Below are 24195 nucleotides of genomic sequence, written 5' to 3'. Positions count from 1 at the left end.
GCGAGGAATCTTTTGCCTTTTAAAGAGGCAGAAAGGTGCAATTTCCGAACTTCATTGAATGCACATCCAGCGTAAAGCAACGCAGAAGTTTTAAGAGCATCTAAAGGAGACTTAGTGTGACTGATTTTCAAGACAAAAAAAGCCGAACTAGATTTTAATCTTCTATGATCTTACTTGGGAAGCTGCTGTGATTAAAACAGCTAATAAGATTTTTACTACATCCATTAAGATACACATTTTCATGTATCTTTTGTATAACTTCAGTGATGCAGACTTCCTGAAGTCAGGCAAGAAGCTATGGGGGTCAACTTCATAAGCAGAAATGACCAACTATGACAAGCTTCATGTACCATATAGTCAGGTTCTCTTTGGCGGTGACTTTAAAGACTTGCTCACTGATACTGAATCTTAAATCTTTGCATAGTGTGGCATGTTGAAACTGTTACATGTCTAGTCTGTTCTTAACCATAGTGCTCAAAAATACCTTTGGAATGTTGTTGGGGTTTTTTTGAGGCAGAACTATAAATATGAGCTTAGATGTTATTAATGGCTTGCAATCATTATATCCTTAGGCTTGGAAACTTCTTTTACAGATACACAATAAAAATTGAAATTATAAGTGATTTTCTCTATTTTGCAAGACTATTAAAAAGTTGCTGAAACAAATAAGATTGGTGAAAGTGTTGATGCAAACCACGGTTATTGCGAAAGAAGGATAACTATTAAAGAAATTGAGTTTGGGACACTGACAGCAATAATTTTCTTTTTCATCTGATTAGTCTCAGCTATTCCAGAATAGCCTCACAAAGTATCAATATCATTAAGTACAATGCTCGATAGGATGACAGTAGCATCAGGACCGCCCATGGCGTGATCTTTTGCTTTTGTTGCAACTCATAAACTAAGTCCTGTGTCAAGATTTAGTCTTTAACCCCTAAAAACGTCCTAGCTCATCCTTGCTTTTGCCTCTTGTACAGCTTTTTTAATAGAGCTTCAGCATGTTTGAGCTGGTAAATGTTTCTTCCACCTTTTTTTCTTTTGCATTGGGTTCTCCTTATCTTACAGACAGGTAGACAGACACAATTGCATTAATTTCCTTTCAGATTTGCTTCCAAAACCTGATGTATCTGAGCTTATCAAAAACCTCAAGCAATGCATTTACTATACTTTGGTAAAATATTGATTTGGAAATTGAATAATCCATACGCGAGCATTGTTAATGCCTCGTACCTGAGCTGATGCACGTGTGATCCGATGCCTCCGTGTCATACCGACTTACTGCTTGTCAGTGGCACGTGGTGATGACCTGCGTGTATGCTCCAGCCCACCCAGAGTGCTCCTCTGATCGCACAGTTGTGGGCTAGCATACTGTAGGGCTCCTGAATTTGTCTGGTTCACTGTAATGTCATTACAGGGCAGCAGAATATATTCATTGTTCAGCCTTCTACTATTTTAAAAGTCCCAAAACCAAAGCTGGAACTTGTCCCTGTGAACAAGATAGTAGTGATCATCTGGGGTCACCAGTCAGTCTTGCACCAAATTTTTAGTGATCTGTTTAGATTCTAACACTTCATTCTCAGTGCTATGTTGAGGAAGGAATGTTAGTCACAAGAGTTGGAAGACTTGAGATGCCATGTGCTTGTATTTTTTTAATATTATAATATAAAGAGACAGCATGTGAAGTGTCTACTGTCAAATATTCAAGATTCCTAAGGCTGTAGAAGTTCTATTTTGAAACAGACATTCAAGTCAACTATCCAGGTAGCATAGACATTCAGTGTAGTAGCACTAGTGGGTACTAAAATAGCATTTCATGCTTTTAGTTTTCAGTCTATGGTAATTTCCATGCTTTTTTGGGAGAAATTGTTGCAAATGCTCCTTCAAGGAAAATTGTGTATACTAGGTTTAAATTAACTTAGCAATGAAACAAAATGCTTCCCAAGAAGTTTCTAGACTTCTTTTACAGGAACTTCTAGTCATAGCAAAAAGCTATGTTGACTTTTTCCCTCCAAATCTGATGTTTTGTCCATCTTGCTACATTCTATTCACAAGTGCATCAGCATTATAAAGGTTCTGGAATTGCTGTCTGCTGTTTTGGTATTAGTAGGGTCTTTTAGTATTTCTGGTGCTGTAGAGTATTGTATTGTCCATGTGGGAGGTAGGCTATGTTGCTTGAGTAAATGAAAAATGATTTTTTTTTAATTTAGTTGGTTTGATCCACTATTGCCTTAACTTTCACATATAACTTTCCTTTTTTGAAGGCTCTTGTTATACAACTGTTTAGTCTGTGTAACCTTCCACTCCCCTACAATTAATGTTTTCTGATCCAAGTTAGCTGTGTGTGCATCTAAACAATCTTAAATGTGCTTATAGACTTGTTAAAAAAATACATATGTAAAGAAACTAAAAGCTATAGATACTTGAGTTGTATGCCACAGCAAGTGGGAGGAGAAACAAGGTCTGGAAACCGCCAAATTGAAGCATTTTTTTCTTTTAAGTTAAATTGTTTAATAATTGTTTAAAGATTTGTTCTTTTTGCCCAATTATACTCTTCTGGATCCTTACGCTGAGTGGGCTTACTGCTTTGTCAGTTTATGTTGTTAGCAATTATGTAAACCTAATATTCTTATTTTCTGTCTTTTTAGGCCTTTCAATGCCTCAGAACGTAAAGCAAGTTCCTATGCTGTTGTAGACTGTGATCAAACAAGGAAGGAAGTTAGTGTCCGCACTGGAGGAGTGACAGATAAGACATCAAGAAAGACTTACACGTTTGATATGGTAACTGCTGGTCAAGTTGGGAACTTCTAGAAACAACCTAGTACATTTCTCTTGTGGTCTGGCTACTGTGTGATGCTCTGCATTACTGTCTGGACAAATGGAATATGTTGTCTTTGCCTCAACAGGTTTTTGGTGCCCAGGCGAAGCAGATTGACGTGTACCGCAGTGTTGTGTGTCCCATCCTGGATGAAGTTATTATGGGCTACAACTGCACGGTGTTTGCGTAAGTAAGCCTATCCTTATTATTATTGGGAGATTTTATTTGAATTGTAATTTCTTGTTCACATTTTTATTTTTGTATTCTCACAGTTATGGCCAAACAGGTACTGGTAAGACCTTCACAATGGAAGGGGAGCGGTCACCCAATGAGGAATATACTTGGGAAGAGGTATATTTTCATTCCTAAGGTTTCTTATGTCTGTACTATAGTTCAAAGTTAGAAATTACAGAGCGCTAAAGGCAACCTGAAGTTGATGCCTTTAGAATCCTGAAGCTAATTTTCCATAAATGTTTATAATTTAATAAATGGTCTCATTAATTTATCTGAAAATCAAATATTTACATCATTAACGCATGTATAAAAGACTTTGCAATCTTTATATGGAAAGTTATCTTTGTTCAAGGTATTCTTGCTTATATCAAATCAGACTACTTAGCTGAATTCCACTCTCCACCCTCAAATCTTTCAGTGCATTTATGTATTAAATACTTTAATTTATAGGATCCACTAGCTGGTATAATACCCCGAACATTGCATCAAATATTTGAAAAACTTGCAGAGAATGGTACTGAATTTTCAGTGAAAGTCTCTCTTCTGGAAATCTATAATGAGGAACTTTTTGATCTTCTGAATCCTACTCCTGATGTTGGAGAAAGGCTGCAGATGTTTGACGACCCTCGAAACAAGGTTAGTGCTGTCTTCCAAAATTTATCTTAAGGCTTTCAGGATTGCTGAGATGTATAATAAGCACATGTTATTTTCTGACAGAGGGGTGTAATTATTAAAGGCTTGGAAGAAATAACTGTACACAACAAAAATGAAGTCTACCAAATCCTGGAAAGGGGTGCTGCAAAAAGAACGACTGCAGCTACATACATGAATGCATATTCCAGGTACAGATCTTCCACATTTCAGGACCTTTGCTTTGTTCTTGTTTTATTAAACAGAATCTTACTGAAGAAGTAAAAGATGTTGAAGCTCATGCAAATCTGGCATGATCTTGAGATTGTGTATTGCAGGTCAGATTAGTGAATGTTGGTTAGAAAGCCATAGGTGGAACTTCTTCCTTATCACAGCCAATGGGGTGATTTTAATAGGTGTATGAAGGGGTGTTCTAAAATCTGAATGCTTCTCATCTTAAAAATGGGCAAGCTGTTTCTCTCTGATTTTTTTTTTATGTAAGCTTCCCCTGTTTGAAGTTTGATTGCTTTGTTTTGAATATATCCTGTGATAATAAGTGTCTAGTTGGAACAGTAGAAATGACATTCCACCTAAGTCTATCTGAGATGTAAGTAGCAGAATGTTCTTAATCTGGCATCTAGAATGTGGAAATTTAACTTTTCTGATGCTTTCTGTGCTTGTGGAAACAAAAAACTGAAGTCTGACAGATACGTAACTGAAATGCAATATATGTACTGGCATGAGATAAATATTCTCTGCAGTAGATACTTTACATCTTCAGAAAGAAGGTAGTCCCTTCAAGCTTGGAAGATGATTAGCTGATATACCTGTATTAGAGAAGTAGGTTGGTTTTGTTCTAGCTGTTATGGGTAGTTTGGCTGTGTTTTTTGCCAATCCTGTTTACTAGATAGCAGCTTAGTGTATGAATCTCAAGTATCCTTTCCTCTCTTCACCTGCGGTAGAAAATGATATGCTAGGATTTGTTACTGAAGTTGGAATTTCAAAATACTGCTAAGGTCTGTTTTTTACAGGTCAACACAAGACCTCAGCTTCTGAAAATTTGCAAACTGGATTGTGGAAGCTGGGGATAAGGTTTAGGCTATTTTTTGTATGACAGTGCGCAGGCTACTTTGTGATTGGAGCTTGTGGTCAGAGTCTATCAAATATATTGGTTCAAAAATGAGAAAGCAGTAATAAATGATATTTTTAACTGCAGAGGTGATATCTGTACTGTGAATAAGCAGTGATCAAATGTTGCAATAAGCAAGGGATATGCCCTGTCATATTAAAGATACACAGACTAAATTTCTCTCCTGGTGCAAAGGAGTTGGTATTCGGCTAACACACATTAGAACACACAACTAATTTATTCTGAAATTACAGGAAATCTAGATAACTCATTCTGCCTGAACTGTTTTATGCATGGTCAAACTGGTGTAATTTGATATCTTTGGTTTTCTATGTATGTTAGCTTTCTACTGTAAGAACTTACTAAAGGAATAAACTCAAGCTAAAATAATCTTAAACTGTACTACTATTTTGAATGAAAACTGAACTGAACCTCTGAATTTTTAATATTTGATCCAGCTACTGGCAGATTTTCTTAGCCTGAATAAAGTAAATGCAATCTCTTAGAACTCACAGTTCTATAAAACTGTTTTTAGTGTATTGACTGAAAATTTTACAAGCCAGTGTTCTTGACATGTTTACTTGTATGCTCTCAGCTCACAGACAAAGCCATAGTGTTTCTCTTGGGTTTGCTTGAAATAAGATAAAATTTACCAGGATTGAATGAGGCAAACATCATCCACTTGCTTCATCACTGGCTTCAAGTACTGCATTCATATGTATGCACACAAAAACATACTTGGTAGGATAACTTTCTGTACTGAAAATATGTAAATCCCAATGAATGGACCAAATGTATTTCCTAAAAGAAGCACGGATACCTAATTTGCATCAGTGTCATATAGCAAGCAGATTTGGCTTTAATGGTATGTCAGTCTGAAACTGAGTTCTTTTATAGCCGTTCCCACTCCGTGTTTTCCATTACCATCCATATGAAAGAAACAACAGTAGATGGAGAAGAACTTGTTAAAATTGGGAAGCTAAACTTGGTAAGTATTTGAACTAAATGTCATTGATGACATTCTTTAGTCATGAACTAGAATAATCTGACATCATTCTCTTGAGAATTGAAGATTTTTTTTTTCCTGGTAAGGGGTAAAATAGTTTTTCATGAAGTGACAGGAACTATATTTGTTACTCTGAGAAATGTCAGTCCCACTTGTCACCCCATTGTCTTCTGAGCAACTCAAGTTGGTGGGTTTTGCATTCTGCAGGGTGATTTAAGACAGAAGCATGTCCTTCCTGTTATCTTCCAGGTTGATCTTGCAGGAAGTGAGAACATTGGTCGATCTGGGGCAGTTGACAAAAGAGCTCGTGAAGCTGGAAATATCAACCAGTCTCTCCTGACCCTAGGAAGAGTTATTACTGCTCTAGTAGAAAGAGCCCCACATATTCCATACAGGGAATCTAAACTCACAAGAATCCTTCAAGACTCTCTTGGAGGACGAACAAAAACATCAATAATTGCTACAGTTTCTCCTGCATCTATAAATCTTGAGGTAAGTTTGTCTTGAAAGTCTATTCCTAAAATAGATACTATGTTTTGTTAATGATACAAAAATATGAGTTTAATTTCTCAGCTTGACTTAGTGTTAATCTATTTATCACAGGAAACATTGAGTACACTGGAATATGCTCACAGAGCAAAGAACATAATGAACAAGCCTGAAGTTAATCAGAAGCTAACGAAAAAAGCTCTTATTAAGGTAAGTGAGACATATCTTCCCAGATTTAAGTTATAGGTTAGGTTTGAATCTGTTAAGAGTTTTTGCTATGTAGGAATTATGAAATTGGGGAGAAGCTGTAACTAGTAGTAGTGCTTCTCTGATGTGATTTTAATCACTTAAGTGATGCTTTCAAACTATTCTGCTCTACTGGTACAGCATTAGTCACTTCACAGACACTGAAACTGTTGCTGAGACTAAAGCTGTGTGGAGAGGGCTATTGCTACCAGCTGTGGCTCTGTGTGGATTACCTGTTTACAACTCACTGGAGTTGTAAGGTGTCACTGGAGAGACACTGAGTGACATTGGATATTTTTTTCTGGGGACTCAGTGTATGAGCAACTTTTTTGCTAGAAAGTGCCTGAATTGAAGTGAAATTGTCAGTAAATATGAACGAAGAGATGATATCAAGTAGCCAGGTGCTACTAAAGGAGCTGCAACTCCCATTGTAAGCTGTTGTGTGCAACCAAGTATGATTTGAGGAGGTTTCAGTGCTCTGTGTATATCCAATGGTATGAATTTAAATGATGCAATGCTGAACTTATTTGAAACACAAGTGAAGTGCTTTCCTCCTGTGCTTGTACAGAGCTTCCATAGATCGCTATCTTTGTGAGGTGTCTAAGACAAATCTTGAAAATGAAGTAGAAATTTTCAGGTTTACATATGATTTTCTTCTTGCAGGAATACACTGAAGAGATTGAGCGTCTGAAGCGTGACCTTGTTGCTGCACGAGAAAAAAATGGAGTCTATATTTCCCTTGAAAATTATGAGTATGTCTTTAAATTTCTATAACACTACGAACAACAAATCTCAGATACTGGTACCTCTCCTTATACAGAATCATGTTCAGATCTGTTTTCACACCAGAAAATTGAAGATAGTCAGTCAGAATTTAACTACTCAACTTGTTCTTTAGAAGTTAATTATTGCACAGGTAGATGGCTGAAGAGTAAGTTTGCACTGAGGATTTTATTTATATGTGGGACTTAAACATAACCATAGCTAGGAAGCAGATTTACACTATGCAACTTTTCTTTCACTGGGAACTCAAATAGGAGAGCAAACTTGATCATTCAGTGCACTTTAAGAGGACTAGTTTACACACAAAGTATACAATGAACTATTGTCTTAAATCCTTTCTGTTTTAAGTGAAAGCTACCTGCTTTTCATATCGAAGCTGTTAGTACTCAATTGTCAAACTAGCTAAATATGTAATCTTGAAATCAGCTCTTACTTGACTAATTTTTTTGTTTTAATCCTTGCTTGAGAGCCCTTAATGGAAAGCTGACGATTCAGGAAGAACAAATTGCAGAGTATATTGACAAAATTAGCGTTATGGAGGAAGAAGTGAGAAGAGTAAGTAATGTTTCTCAACTGTGGCATAAATCTGCCAAAAAATTAAATCTTTGGAGGAGGAGGAAAACAGAAAAGCAACAGTGTGAAGAGTTTTTGTTCTTAAAGTTCCCTAATTAGTCATAGAGTGGAAGCTTTCCTAATCCTTGAAGTTAAGAAGTTTAAATACCATATATGAAGTGGCAGGATGCAATATTTGTGTTTTTTTTTTTTAAAGCTGTTTTAATGTATGCCACTGTACCTTTAATTTGCTTTGCTTGAATTTACAGCAAAAATCTGCATGTAAAATGGTATCATCTCAGTTGGGAGATACCTGCTTAGGAGCAAAGAATGAGGGGAAAGAGGAGAAGGTGATGAGCCTCCCGTTAACAAATTGCACAGAAAATGGGGGCTTCCTCTTTAGAGGAAATGCAGTTATTTGCTGGAATATACGACTAATCTGCGTAATCAGCTTTAACTCTCAACTCTATCTGCTTAGGTTTGTTTAGTCAGATTTTTTCCTTGTGTTGTAACAATCGTTTGGTCTTGTGGTTTCAGTAGGGAAGCAAGGGATTGTTACAGTGCAAATGGTGTTGCTTTGTGATATTTTCAGTGAATTCCAGTATTATATAAATCTATAGTCTAGATCTGAGACCTGAGCCTTACAGTTGAAACTACATTTGTAGATGAAAACTTGCCTTCTGATATTGTGGCATCATTTGAGATGTGTAGCAGCACTGTTGAACTGATAAAAAAGTGTTGCCCTATTGATCTTTTCTTCCACTTCAGATCACTGAACTATTCACAGCTAGTAAAAATGAACTTGAACAGTGTAAAACGGATCTGCAAATCAAGGAGAAAGAACTGGAAGAAACACAAAAGGATCTGCAAGAAACCAAGGTTCATCTGGCTGAAGAAGAATATGTGGTTTCAGTTATGGAAGACACCGAACAAAAACTTCATGGCACAGCTAGCAAGGTTGTCACAGTTCTTGCACCTAACTGTAGCAGTAACTTCCCATGATTTAGGTGTTTCATGGGCTGTTAAGGAATTAATTGTTGCTAAAGCATGATGTGAGTGTGACAAAACCTGAATTTAAGACTGAGAACTAGAATTAGCTCTATACATGATAGTGTGATGAAAGGCTACTTAAGATTGCTGCGGGACTTTCTCAGTGGTAGTATTGATAGTTGAGCGCTAAACATGCTCAAGTTTGGATGCAAAACTATTTATCACAGAACTACTACTGGAAACCTCTTGCTTGAGTACTACAAAAGAAGGCAGGGAGGTTGGATTAGATGATCTCTAGAGTCCCTTCCAACCTAAGACACTCTGTGATTCTATAAATGTATTTACTGTCAAAGCTTTTAGAAAATGTTGAAGTGGTCAGAAATTTTCAGTTACTATTCTGTCATAAATATTAATATCTTAATTCCTTAAATACTGATGATGGTCCTTGATTAATGCTTTAATTTCAAAATCAGAACAAATGGTCTGTAGTATAGGTAACTTTTTTCCTGTGTTCTAAGACTATGAGTGACATAACATCAGGATTAAGAACAGTTATCATTTGATGTAAAGGGAAACACTTGTCTTTCCAGGGAAATAACTTGTCTTTTAACTCTGAACTACAGTTGCTTTTCTTTATATAATATGTTTGACTTCTTGTTTAAAGATGGACTAAAATAACTTTTAACAATTGTAGTTACTTAGTACAGTTGAAGAAACTACAAAAGATGTATCTGGTCTCCATGCAAAACTAGACCGTAAGAAGGCTGTTGATCAACACAATGCTATCATCCAAAATACATTTGCAGGACAAATGAATGCTTTGTTCAACAAAATACAGGATTCAGTTCATGAAAACAGTTTGAAGCAGCAACAGATGTTGTCATCTTACACAAATTTTATAGGTAAGTGTAATCCTGTGTCAGTATGTCATCCTGAGTTTTTGCAAGTTTCCCAAAATGGATCTGCACTTAGTAAATGAAAAAGGCTTTATTTTAAGCAATGTAATCATTACAGCTGCACCAGTAATAATGTGCCTTGGATGATCAATGGCCTTCCTGGGCTGTAAAAGGCAACAAGGTGGTTAAAATAATACCTAGCTTACAGTGGAAGTTTAAAGAAAATAATTTGTAATTCTTCTTGATTTCTTTTATAGGTGACCTTCTGTCTACCAGTTCTTCAGCAGCTAATACTCTTACATCGATTGTATCAGCATCTTTTGCCTCTGTTAAAGAGTTGGTGTCTACTGAAGTTTCTCAAGTGTCTGAAAAAATAACACAACATGAGAATCTGTCACTTGATTTAAAAGCTGAGCTGCTGAGATTAATTGTTAGTAACTTTACATACTCCTATTTAACTTAACTGTTCTCAACCAAAAATGCTTCTCTAAATATTGTATCGAGGTTTTCTTATTGTCCGAGTCAGCACTTGGCCATGATTATGTCCCTCCATTTCCCATCCCAATGTTGAAAAGTACTACATAGAAAATACTGTAATAGCACAGTATGTGGCTACATGTATGGATACCTTCTTACAAAGGTAGGTGAAAGAACAGTCACATCTGTTTTACTTTATCTTATTTTTAATGCTATTCCTAGGAAGAACATACATCTGGATTAGGAAGAGCATTAAATAGTTTGACACCAATGCTAGAATTCATCTTGGGGCTGAACTGTCAATTTAAGAGTAGCATGAAGAAATATTCTGCTGTGGTTGACAAGGTAATGCATCTAACTTGTATCTAACCTTATACTTTTTTATATAACTTACAGATAAATCTTTGGCGTTTTTTCTGCGTTGTCAGTGTTTCCGCTTCTGGTTTGCCTTTTTCTCCTTTATTATGTACCATGAGTTTTACCTTCTAGCTCTTTCCTTCAGACTTTTTTCACTTCTGAATGTGGTTTGTTTGCTTGTTACCTATATTGGTACAACTGCTCATCTAAATACCGTAGAAGAATGGTAAGACATGAATGCTTAAAGCTATATGTAACAAATATTTTATAATGCCCTTAATATAGTCTCTCCTGTATTTTAGAAATCTAAAATAACCAGTTTAGACAAATCTTATCACTCCCAGTTGCTCCTGCTGTCTTACCAAACTTCTTCCTTAGTCACTTTGATTTCTGGGGAATGTGATGCTGTATCTTGTTAACAATAACCGTAAGTGCAGACAACACTGCCCTTATAAAATGTGTCCTTTGCTTCAATTTTTGATTCTAGTCTGTTAACATGTTTATGCAAAACTGCTGCCTCACTCTTTCATTCCTTTTTTTTTTCCATTTTGTCAAAACCAAATCTTTGTTCCTTGTGACCTTTTTCTCTGACTGAAAATTTTTTTCCTCCTGTCAGTTAAACTGATGTGAAATAAACTCCCCTTCAATGCTAGAGGCTTTCAGTTGGTTTTCAGACAGCAAATAGTCCATGGCTTACCAACTCTTGCTTCTTGCTCTTGTCCTAATGAAGTACCTTGTCTGTGTCTTCCTGTTTTGTCTACCTCATGTGCCACATTTTGTGTGGAAAAGCCTATGCCAAGTTCCAGTCTGCAACTTCAGTTTGCTCAGACTGTTTTCTACCTTTAATGCACAGTACTTTATTAGTGCCTTTGACAATTGCCTTGGGGTATAGTTTGCTTCTGCGTAAGTTATGCTAGGGAAAATTATCTAGTTATTTCCTAATATTTAACAAATATCTAACTTCAGATAAGATCTAGACAAATATCTAACTTTAATTTTTTTCAAAGATGGAGGATCACAAAAAGGAAATTGATACCTTCTTTGGAGATCTTTCTGTTACTCTGGATAAACTACGAGAAGAAACAGACAGTGTTTTTGCTCAGCTGCAGAATGATTGTGAGAATTTAAAACAAGAAATGGAAATGATGAGTCTGGCACATACGAAGGTATCCTTAGAGAAATCTGAACATTGTGTATGATCGTTTGCTTTGATTTAAACTCTTTTTAGCAGTTGTACTTGCTTTGAAAGAAATGTTGGGACAGAAACTTGATCCTTATTCTTTTCAGCCTTTGTTGGGCTTTGATTTGCCCTTGCTCTGAGCATACCCAGTATATATATGCCTTTACCTTATATCTCCAAAAGCAAAGTGCCTGTATCTTCTCTACATGGAAATTGTACCTTCAGCTTTGGAATGACAAAGCTCTCATTTGCTGCATTTTTAATAAAAGCATTCATGTACCCATTAAGAATGTTAAAGTGCAGAATAACAGTGAAATGTCTGATGTTTTTCTTAACAGAGCACAGCTGAATTAATGTCATCACTGCAAAGCCAGCTTGACCTGTTCGCTCAGGAAACTCAGAAGAACCTAAATAACGTACTAGCGAAAAATGGAAGCCTGAGGACCAGCATCACTTCTGTGCAAGAAAATGTTCATTTGTAAGCAAATTGCTTTTGGTGTATACTGGTGCAAGATAAAACTATGTATGAAGAGGACTGCAAAATTAGATGCTCTTCATACTTGTATGCTTCATATTTGTATGCTTCTGTCATACAAATATGTCATACAAGACTTGTATGTTATAGCTGAGTTCTGCCACAGTGTGTAGATCATAGTTCACCTTTCCCCAGAGTAAAAGGTAGCTCTACAAGGCTTTTCCTCAACATTGGCTCTTGAGCATATTGCATACAAGAGACTGTGGTTTTGGGGAGCAATACGCTGATGAGCAGCCCTCAGTATGGCTGTCCTTTAGAACTTGTACCATAAAGGCTTAGCTTCAGGTATTGAATGCAACATTATTCATTAAGTTGCAGACTGTATAACTAAGATTTTACTAAGCTGTTTTTTAGTTTGTGCTTGGTTGGGGTTTGGTTTTGTTTGGAGGATTTAACAAATGTACTGCTCACAGTACTGCAACTTGTAAATTTGCTATCTAAAGCAACAACATTATAGTTCATTGTTTTGATAGAACTGCACTACTTCACTGGTTGTGGTATCGACTATTTCTAAATGTAGAATGTGTTAAAACCCACCTTTCAAAATCTCTGAACTGTTAAAAATGTTGTTGCAGGAAAACTACAGACCTAGTCAGCAGTACAGCTTCCAATCACAGCAAGTTTATTGCATCTCTGGATAATTTCTCCCAAGAGCTCAGGATCATAAATGCTGAAAACAAGATGATGCTGAAAGAATCCACTGGCCACTGTCAACAGCTGCTCAGCAATCTAAAAAATGTATCTCAAGATAGTGATAAATGGGCTGAATGTACAAATGCTCAGATAGTCAGCTTTACCAATCAGCAGTTATCGTCCTTCGGTGATGAGAAACGCCAACTTCAATGTTTACAAAAGGTACTTAGAGTCATGTATAGTCTGATACAGCATTCTGAGACAAACTTTTATAGTAGAATTTGTAGGGAGAAAAATATTCTCAGTTAAAACAAAAGTGTAGTTTTTTTTAACACAAGCCTGCTGTGACCACTCAGCTCAAGTGATGCAATTAGAGGAAATCAGATTTCATTTAGGAGGAAGACTTTGAACTTAAAGTGCAAATAATTTCAAATAATGGTGTCTTGATTAATCCCATGCAGCCAACATCCATTCGTAATTTGGGCTTTTTACATCTTTTCAATAGTACATACAATTCTCAAGTTTTATCTACCAGTAATATTACTGGGAGGTTTGCGCAGTGGTCAAATACAGACTATGTTCTGGAGGATGCAAGTTATTGATCTGATAGGTTAATGTTATGGAAGAAAGCATTCTTTTTAGGTGTCCACTAGTTCTGGCCTCTTGCCTGAGAATTTTTCTGTAGTTTTCTAATTTCTATTGCAAACTTCACTTACCACCCTTCTTGTTTTATTGTTCTAATAGATAATTAAATAAGAAGAATCCAACATTGCTAACTTCCAGAAAGAAAAACTTAACTGTTAAAAGCATTTACAGTCTCAAGATGCTGCTGTATCTGAACACTTCAGGAATTTCATTCCAATGAAAATGGCTTTTCCTTCTTTTCCCCTGCAAATGTATAAAGCTTCTAGCGCTTGTAGGATTCTCACTTGCACTTGAGTATCCTAATTCTGTGCAGAGTTGTGCATAGAAGCCTGAGGAGTGATCTTAGCCAGATGACATCATCTTTATTCTTATGAGTAGCTCTCTAAAATGATTATACTTTCTAAGAAATTGACTCTCTTCTGAAGATGGTTCATGAAATGAGAATGTAAAACTGACACTGAAACCTCTTGATTTGAGGTCTCAGTTGTTTTGTTTCAGGTCATGTCACTAATCATGCACCACATCTTAGAAAAGAGGCCATAACCTTATCTTTCCTGTTAACCTGGGTTTTTTTTTGGTTGGGGTTTTTGTTTTCTTTTCAGAAAAATGAAGAAAACTGTGGTAAAGCAAGAGCTGAAATTGCTGACTGTACTGGTAGACAAAAGGCTGCTGAGGAGAAGCTACTGAATGGCCTTCTTGATCAGATAAAGGTTGATCAGGAGATACTTCTGGAGCAGAAGCTGGCACTTAATGAGGAGGCACAGCATGGACTGGCTCAGGTTAATGGCTTCCTGCAAGAGGATCTTAAAGTGGATGTTCCAACAGGTATTTAAAGTAGGTCAGGGACAGAATGGTCTTACAAAAAGCAATCTGAGTTGCTGCATTTTTGAGTGAAGGTTAATGGGGGCATAACTAGTAGCCTTGCACTTTTTTTAAGGTGCATGTAAAGAATAACTGAACAAAGCGTGACTTGTGTTGAGTAAATGTAAATTTGAGGATCTGTAATTAAAGGAAATGCTGAAAGTGTTAATAGTGCCTTTCAGTAGTGTACAATTTTCATTAAAGGGACAACTCCACAGAGAAGAGACTATTTCTATCCAGTCACCCTTCTGAGAACAGAACCACGGGAAGTTCTACTGGAGCAATTAAGGCAAAAGCAACTAAATCTTGATGGTATGCTAAACAGTGTGACAAATGCAGATCAGGTATGTATATGAATGGCTAATGATGCTCTTCATTGAAGATATCATAGTTCTTGGGATTTTTTTCATGCCATCGTAGAGAGTTGACTAGAACCCCAAGGCTGTTGCAACCTTTGTGTTTTACAGGGTACTTGGAATCATATGTGATAAGCTCTTGACAAAAACACTATCCTGAAAAATAAAACAAGTCATTAATAATTTAGAGACTTTCATTTCTGGTTTTTAGAAATGAAAGTGCCATATCTTTTTTTATAGATGTGGTCATGCTTAATGCATTCACCTAGGAAACCCAGACATTAAAGAGACTTTTCTGAAAAATTCTGTTTTAGAAGCTGTTGGAAGAGGCAGAAGGACTGGAAGAATCCAGTGAAAGCTTTGTTAGTGACAAATCCTTAGTGGATATAAACGTATGCTGCCATGAAAATGCTGGCGTTCCTTTTTTCCAGGTAACTCACAAATATTCCAAACAATTATGTATTTAAAAATGAAGGAAAATTATTGTTCTGTAGTAGTGCAGTAGTCTAAAGTCACCTAACTAGTGTAGTCTCACAACTTTTAATTGTCCAGAATATCGTTTGTTGAACCTAAGCTAAAATAATAGATTCTGCTCACCGTTAACAGCAGATAAAATAATGCAAATTTCTGAGAAGCTGGACAGACAGTAGAAAATTACTCAGCAAATTCTGCTTTAAGAAAAAATCATAATTTATTGGACAAACGCATGTTTAAAGGGAAAAGTTAAAATTAGACATGGAGTATTTTCTTAGAGGCCAGATGAAAATATTTGCATTTTTGATTCTTAATTTTTTTCCACTTTGTTCCTTTTGACCCTCTTGCTCTACCAATGTATCAGTATAAACCTCTGTGTATTTGACTTGTGTTTGACCTGGGGAGAACTTGTCATGGACCCCTTAAAAGTAGCTGCTGAACTTCCAGATGTATACAGTAAATCTCTTTAGTAAATGAAGTATTTGGAACCCTTTTCCAGAGTTCTGCCAACTTTTCTCCTTGGAGCACTATATACTGGATTGTACATTAGTATTTAATTTCTTTGTACTCTCTTAACTTTGGGCTTTTTTCTTTAAATCCCAGCACAAAAGGAGCCACAAAAAGGATAAGGAGAACAAATCTGCAGCTACTGTGGAGAAGAACAAAATGGAGGATATGACAGAACAGTTTCTTCCTAAATCTAAACCACCTTTAAGATCACTGAACTAAGAGATATATACATATATATATATATATATACTGCAGATCCGTGTTTTGAAATACTTAAGTCTAATTTTCTACTGAGCCATAGTTTTCTTTGATTATTCTTGGTCTCTATACAGCAATATGCAAAGTTGCATCAAAAGATTGGCCTGCCAGATGTCTTCCATTTGTCCTGTTTTTATATGCCATAGCTTGCAAAGTATTAGCAGACTTTTAAAGAAAAAAAAATATGCATATGTGGTGCTGTATGTTAAATGTTTTTGTTGTCAAGTAAGAGATCCTCTTCTGTTTTTCAGGAGATTTAAAACAGAGCAGAAAAGGATGTAGATGAATGCTTTGTCAGCATTACCAGCTACCATTTTACTTAATTGTAAATAAGCGTTCCAGTTTTTTACTTGCTTTTTTGTTGTATTCATGTTTCTCTGAAGTAGACAGCTGTCTTTTAACTGGCATACTTCAAATAAATCATTGATACATGGAAAACAAATGTATAAGCACCTCCCTCAGAGTAGATGAAGCTTACATGATTTTGATCTTGTATTACGAGGTTTAAGTTAGCAGCTGCGTCATGTCTTGTGCTGTTGGAAAAAGATGGTTCCCTCTGGTGTTTCATAATAGAGAATAGCTTCATTCCAGTGCCTCTTCAGTATATGAGCTAGTGTTGCTGCTGGGTTTGGTTTTTTGTTCCTTATGTTGTCTTTGTTTTTAATCCCACTGTTCTTACAGCTGTTCTGCAGTTCATCCAGGCTTGGATGTTGTCTACCACAGCTTACCTATTGTGAATCAGTGGCATCTTTTTTTTTTTAAGATGTAGATACTTAATATTAAAAGGTGCAAACTTGGTCACAAATGCAGCTCCTGTTTTGTGTAACAAAGTGAATTTCCAGTAACTGACAGTAGTAACACTTGACCAGCTGTTCATTTCATGCTGCCTACCTGAGCATTTGAGGGAAACCTAGCTGTGATGTGCTAAAAAAGCTGACTAATAAGATTATGATGGGCTGGGAGAGACAGTGGAAGGCAGCCTTAATTTACATTGAAGCACTGTTAGCTAACTGAAAATGTGTTAAGACTATTTTTTCTATATCTAGCTTGAAGGCTTTCTGCAAAGAGGTGCTCCATATGTCTCTTTATCTTTGAGCAAGTATTATACCAACTAGATATACCTTGGACACCATTCAGACAGTGCACTGTAGTCCTACTGATAGAGACAGACATAATTTGAAGCATGCCCTTGCATTGATTCTCTGGACTCTAGTGTGAATGAGAGAGACCATTACTCAGTTATTTGTCCAAAATGCCTGTCTTGCCTCTTAGTTATCCTTTCTCTTTTGCCTCTGTGGGCAAAGCTAATTGCTTTTTCTTAACAGCCTGATAGGAGGAGGGAAAGTTTTCATTCCCTTTCAAATGAATAAACACCAATAGGGTGGGTTTTTTTTTGTCAGGGGTGATGTTCTCCTAGAATCATAGAATAGTTTAGGTTGGAAGGGACCCTAGAGATCATCTAATCCAACCTTCCTGCCATGGGCAGAGATGCCTCTCAGCTAGACTAGGTTGTTCAAGGCCTCATCCAGCCTGACCTTGAACACCTCCAGGGAGGAGGCATCAACCTCTCTGGGCAATCTATTCCAGAGTCTTGCCACCCTTATACTGAAGAACTTCTTCCTAAGATCCAGTCTAAACCTACTCTCCTTCAATTTAAAACCATTTCCCCTTGTCCTGTTGAACTCCAGCCTTCCTCTAGCTTCCCTTCAGGTACTGGAAAGCAGTTATAAGATCCCCCCCTGGAGTCGAGTCTTCTTCCGGGCTGCACAAGCCCTGTGCCCTCAGCCTGTCCTCATAGCAGAGATGCTCCAGCCCCTGGATCAACTCTGTGGCCCTCCTCTGCACTCATTCCAACAGATCTATATCCCTTTTATGATGGGGACACCAGAACTGGACACAGTATTTGAGGTGGGGTCTCACAAGAACAAAGAGGGAGAACTACCCCTCAGTCTGCTGCCCGTGCCCCTACTCATGCATCCCATGATACAGTTGGTCTTCTGGACTGCATGAGCACGCTGCTGGCTCATGTTAAGCTTCTAGTCAAACAGATATCTGATATGTTATCTTGGTATATACCAAATCTTTTTATTGTTGTAAGGGACTAGAAACACGGGAAGCTGCAGGACTATCTGCTTCAAGAGCATTTGGTGTATTGTCAAATTCTGGCATTAGAAACTTAATGGGCTTAAGAACTCTCCAGGGCCTAGGATCTGTTTTCTTGCACCACATGCCTGTTAACATTGACAAGATATTAGCATGATCTTCCAAGACTGTTCAAGAAATCATTTATTAACTAAAACAGCCAGAGGAGTTGATACCACAACTGCAATGGAATGGCCTGGGCCAAATGAGAGAGGCCTGTGCAAACCTTTCACCTTATTACTTCATTTTCCACATGGAGTTCACAGAATCCATGTGAACAAACATACTAAAACAGCCAGTACCCGAGGAGGGTTGCATCCATAAAATTGTGTCAGAATCTGCTTCCTGGCTTTATCATCTAATAAGTTATCTCTTCTGCCTTAGCTATTTGGATTCCCTGGGTTCAGGCACAGGCTGCTTTCCTGGTAATTGGGAGCCTGTTAAGCTGTGTTAATTTCATGAGCTGCTTGCATGTACTTTAAGTACCCCTTCAGAGTCATGTTTTCTTTTGTTTGCAATGCTGGCATGGCAGATCATTGTTTCATTGGCCTTGGTGTCCAGAGGTCACACCAGAAAGCTGAATAGGATGAAAGATCTGGATGCAGAATCTTTCAGCTTCTCTGTCCCTATCTCTTCTCCCACTAGATGGCTCCAACACTAAAGTGTTGGTCCAAAGCTCAAGCACTGGCCACTAACCAGGACTTAAAAGTAAGCGTTTTGCCAAGCTTTTTGTAACACATCTGTTAGCAGATTTCCAAAAATAATATTGAATTTATGTGAGGATAATTCTATATTCAAGCTTGGGCAAGGGGTTATATGAAGAGCTGCATCTGAGAAAAAGATGGTCCAACCTTTGTCTTGAGATTCGCCGTAGGGCCAATAGACACTCAGTAACTAAATTCTTGTCCCAACCTGCTCTTCGGGTTCCCTACTGTGTGGGCATTGCCCAAAGTGGAAAGCAATACCTATTTGTTTTGTTATATTGTATGACTGAAGGAGAAAAAAAGGGTAAGAAAAATAAAGCAGGTGTAATTTCTTGTACATTGTCACTGGATTTGCAGGTCTAACCCAGAGGGAATGGGATGTTCCAGGCCAGCTTACGTGGTGATTTGATCATATCTTGTTAGAAGGTACACTTTATAAGGAGAGTAGGAAGCTCTTTCCACAGAATAAACAGCAAAGTTGTACCCTGACTGAATTGGTCCAGCTGAGCATGAGGCAGTTGTGGTGATGGGCCACAGTATATGGCTGTGTTCTAGTTAACCTGGTGAGTTTTTTTCAGACTTGGGATTAGTATCCAAGTGATCAAGCCCTTGATTTAGCAAGAAGTCCAGATAGGATGGATGCCATGTGGGGAACTGAAATGAGAAAATGCAGAAGTTTAAATGAATGTAAGGTGGGAGTGCACAGAGATAAGAGGGCCATGGGACACACAGATAATCAGAGCCACCAGCTTGCTTTTCAAGTGAAAATTGAGCACTTAGGAGGAAGTGGAAGAAAGGAAATTTCCTGCTTCCTTCTGGAAACCAGGGAACTGCCGCACTTGCTGCATGAGGGCTGTTGGGGGATGGCCATGTTTATTTGAAGAGAGGATAGAAGACCAAGCTGACTGGCTGCTATGGATGGCTGGTTTTATTCTGGGTTCTCAGATGCAATTGTATGGGTCTGGAGAAGGAGTGAGGAGAAGGTGCCTAGTTGCTAGACTGCCTTTCATTTTTCTATTGGGTGTCAGTCACGTTTGCAATCATCTGTTAAATGGGCAGAGACAAGAGGAAGCCTGTAACTCTTTGGGGTGATAAAAGAAAAATATAAAGCTAGCAGGCACTGGAAAAAAATAAAAATAAAGTTTAACCTTCCTCTTCTGTCAAAAAAGAGACTGAAGGAATAAAGAGTTCTAATGTTCCAGAGCATTAAACAGGGGAAAAAATACTTTTTAAAATATATAGTTGATAAATAGATACTTTATAAACAAGCATTTATAACCATTTGACTTTTTTGTCTTTTCCTTGTAGAAACTACTATTTATGGTAGAGGGTAATGCTCTGTAAACTGCACACCCACCCATGCAGTGACTTTAAGTGACGTAGTGTTACAGGTGAGATGTAGACCACCGAGCCAAGTAGGCTGTTCCTGTAGGTTGAACGCCAGCTCAATCCAATGCAGCACTGCTATGCTCAAACTTGGAAATGTTAAAAGTATCAACACAATGAAGTGGATGTTTAAATCCCTATGTTCAGAATACTTCTAAAATCATCTTTGGTTCCCTAGTAAAGGGCCTATGTACTGAAAGGAGGGCACATTATAGCTACGCAAGTCTCTTCAGACAGATAAAAACGAGCCAACAATTGGTCCAGCAGTCTCTTGTCGTGGAAGAAGTTAGAAGCTGCCATTTTTATGTGGTCTGAAAAATGTTCCATATGTCCAGATTTCTAAAATTTTAAGATGACTGTTAGCTTTCACGTGGCACAAAGTTAGATTTTGTAAAATAATGGAGACTGACTGGATTGCTTCCTTTTTCTCCAAAATATTAAACTTGTATAAATGTTCCCTTGACTTCCCTGGTTACACCTGAAACATTTTTGTGACTCTTTCGGTCTGTTCATAATGTAACTTTGTAATTCAAAGAATGAGGCACAATGACTAAAAATTTGAACAACTCTAGCGCATTATACTAAAAGTTACCAATAATGAAATAAATGGAAATATGACATCTTTCTAAATGGAATCATGTACAATTGTAGGTAACATATGCATAACTTTGGCTGTGATTTTATTCTGACAACATCCAGGGCACTAATGCTACTGCATGAACATTTTTTCATGTGATAAGGAATTGGGTTTGCATTGTCAGAAGTTAATTTTTTTTAATATGTAGGATTTTTCCCTAATTAACACAGCAATTTTAATAATTGGCAGGAAATAAATGCTAAAAGAAGAGCATATTTTATGACTAATATTAAACAAAACAGATTAAATATGTCACCTTCTCTCCTTTCCTAGCCATTCAAGTAATAATAATGAATGCTGCTTCTCAGAGGACCGATTTCTCCACTACATGAGTCCAGCCTTACTTGAGGGTGATGCTACCGCAGTCACTTACTTGAATTATATTCAAGTAATGAGATGAAGGATCAAATTCTTTTTTTCCAAAGTATATACTAAATTGATAATGATGCCCTAAAAAAAAAAATAATTTTTTTTAAATCTAGGGACCTGTTTTGTCTCTGTGGACATAAGATTTCAAGATATTAGAAGGGCTTATCTAGGCAATCCTGGAAGCTGTTTTCATCCCTAATTCTGTATGTTTTCTGACAGGTACTTCATGTATACCTACTCCCCCTACTTCGTAAAATGACTTTGGGATCTTTCAGGGTAGGTGTGCTTTTACTGGTCTGCAGCTGAAAGACTAGGCCAAATGTCAGCTGAAGCTAGCACTGACTAGTGGCCACTGGATCATGCCCCTGTCCTTAGGCATAGTCTGTATCACAGAAAAAGGAACCTTTTAAACCTCCAAAGGACAGTACAGACATCCCTTGTCTTACAGAGCATAACTTCGTGCTGAATCTGAGCACCACTGCTTTTCTCTTGGGGGCAGGGGATAGGGGGGAGGAAGAAAGAAACTTGTAAGTGTGTTTCTGAGGGAGTAAATTTTTTTTTATTTTTTTAAATTTTTTTTTAACTGCAGAAGGGCTTAAGTTACACCTGTCATATGTAAAGACTGTTTCGGAAAATCAGCATTTCACATTTCAATTAGCTTCCCCTAACACTCAAATCAGAACATAAATGGCATTATCATCATGTTCAGAAGCTAAGGGAAACAGAAGTGAATCTCTTATCATTTGTTATAACCACTATCTTCTATAACTTAATTAAAATATGACATTAATTTCAAAACCATTCAGCTATAGATAGATACTCAAATGGTTATAACACAATAATGATAGGCACCAAAATTTTGCTCATTCACTCTAACAGTTTATTTTAGGAAACTCAGTCCAGCAGAATGAACCTTGAATATACAGATTATTGCAAGGAAGGAAATTTTATGATGTCTGTTAGTTAATACAGAAGCCAATCTTATTAATCATGGATTTACAGAGGGCTGTTTTATTAGATGTTAACCATAGCTTATGTTGACAATTGATTTTCGTTGTAGGACAACTAAATTTATTATTTGTAATAAGATAAAGATAATTAAATTGACTTTATAAAGGTTACTATCATAAATGTTAGTACCTGTGAATAGCAAACAAAACTGCTTTAGTAGTGAAAATTTAGTTAAGTGATAGGTGCTTTCTTTCCATTACATTTAATAGTCCCTGTGCATTTTTAGCCCGCGTTTTAGTTTCCGGAGTTTATACCTAGAGCTGTAAAGAACTGTTTGGGTTGAAGCCTCATTTTCAGTTTTTCTTTCTGATAAACAAGATCAAAACATTTTTAAAGTTGTGGAAGTAAAACGGGACAAAACAAAGCACCAAGTACAAACATATTATGCAATGGAGTTTTCTTCTGTCATTTCTCAGGTTTGTCATCAAATTATTCAGAATGGTATGTTGAAAAAGATGTTTGATCTACAACAAGTGCTATGTACTTGGAACTTATTTGATCCTTTTTAATTTTTTTGTTTTGTTCTTGTATACATCTTCCATCCCTTAATATATTCTGTCTGGCTAAAATCTTTTGAAAATGAGGCAGAATACAACAAATGTTAGAGACCTTGGAAAAACACCCAAAGTAAAATCTTCCAGCATATTGACAGTACATTCCTGAGCTTTTGACAACGTAGGAGCTATCCAGTACAAAAGTGATTCTATCAGAACATTCACAATATATTTTTACTGTAATATCACTGTTTGGTTTCTAGTTCTAATTTGCCATAAAATTACAGGCTTGTGACTTGTCATTTGGATTATTTGGATTTTGGGCCAGTAATAAAAGGAAAGAGGGAGTACTTTAGGAAGACTGTTTTATACTGTGATATAAGACTGGGTATTGGGTAAGTAGGGGTCCTTTAATGAAAAACACGCAGCTGCCAGGTCTTTGTATTATTGGGGCTAATTGTGATTAGTTATTTAATGGGCTTTCAGCTTGTGAAAAGAAGGGTTTAGAGCTAGCTGGTAGAGCATGGAGGAAGCGAGCCGCATGTTGTAAGTGCAGTTCACCAGAGATGTCAGGCTGCTAGTTGCTGGGCTGCAACTTAGATGCCAACCCAGTGTGCCTGATATACTCAGTTTATAACATGGCATATCAACTTGGTGCCTGGAGCAAGAAGCACTGAAATTATTTGTAACTTAAACTGATGGCCGGTTGCCCTATGGTATTGTTACTGGTGCAGCTTTCTCCAACAAGCACTGTAGAACACTTCATGCCCACGGCATTTCTGATGCTTTGTTGTTCTTGTTGTGGACACTCCTGATGATCTGACCCCAGAGCTATGTGCTGCTTGCTCCGATGGTGAGTATGGATCTTGCACTGCCAGGATCCAAGAGTTACAGGTATATTTATCTTCTCTGGGTCATTCCTGATGTGTGAACGCCACAAAAATCTGTTCAGAAGTGAATGTCCACACTGAGTGAAAGCAAGAAGGGTGCTAACAGATGGGTGCTGGCAATTAATGCTGTGATGCTTTGAGGGCTGACTACCACTGCTGCCTACCTGCCTTGACAACAGAAGCTGCTGTCAAAGCCATAGCCCACACATGTCTTCCTATACCACCCTAGTTTTGATCTTGTTATATTAATGGAGCTGCAATTATTTCCACTTGCACTTTGTGTGCTGAGGAGCCCAATCTCAAACCCAGCTGGAGCTCCACTTGGCAGAAGATGGGCTTTCAGTCCTCACCACCTCTTCAGCAGCCATGGTTGATTTTGATGGAGGTCAGAAGTCCAGGTGAAGCTTAGGTGGAGATTGTCAACTTGTGCTCAAGCTACCTCTTGGCCCCAGGTCTTGCTCCCAAAGCAAAGCATGTCCCAGATTCACCCTACCTATGTTTGTTCA

General features: G+C 37.4%; 1 protein-coding gene across 1 annotated transcript; it reads left to right on the top strand.

The window, feature by feature from the left end:
* The first annotated feature begins 865 nt into the window (after positions 1-865).
* On the top strand, positions 866-16017 carry KIF11 (kinesin family member 11). Its single transcript, XM_008949042.1, has 22 exons — positions 866-870; positions 2646-2778; positions 2904-3001; positions 3088-3166; positions 3500-3685; positions 3767-3891; positions 5706-5796; positions 6064-6306; positions 6418-6513; positions 7213-7301; positions 7800-7887; positions 8653-8841; positions 9569-9776; positions 10028-10200; positions 10470-10592; positions 11612-11770; positions 12123-12262; positions 12895-13174; positions 14200-14422; positions 14663-14802; positions 15129-15245; positions 15892-16017. Exons 1-22 carry the CDS (start codon positions 866-868, stop codon positions 16015-16017), a joined length of 3111 nt encoding a protein of 1036 aa, XP_008947290.1.
* Positions 16018-24195: the final 8178 nt, after the last annotated feature.

The sequence above is a fragment of the Merops nubicus genome, unplaced genomic scaffold (assembly GCF_000691845.1).
Source record: "Merops nubicus isolate BGI_N331 unplaced genomic scaffold, ASM69184v1 scaffold16441, whole genome shotgun sequence".
NCBI lineage: Eukaryota > Metazoa > Chordata > Aves > Coraciiformes > Meropidae > Merops > Merops nubicus.
The sequence above is the reverse complement of the archived record's forward strand: the minus strand, read 5'-3'. Positions and strand labels throughout refer to the sequence as shown.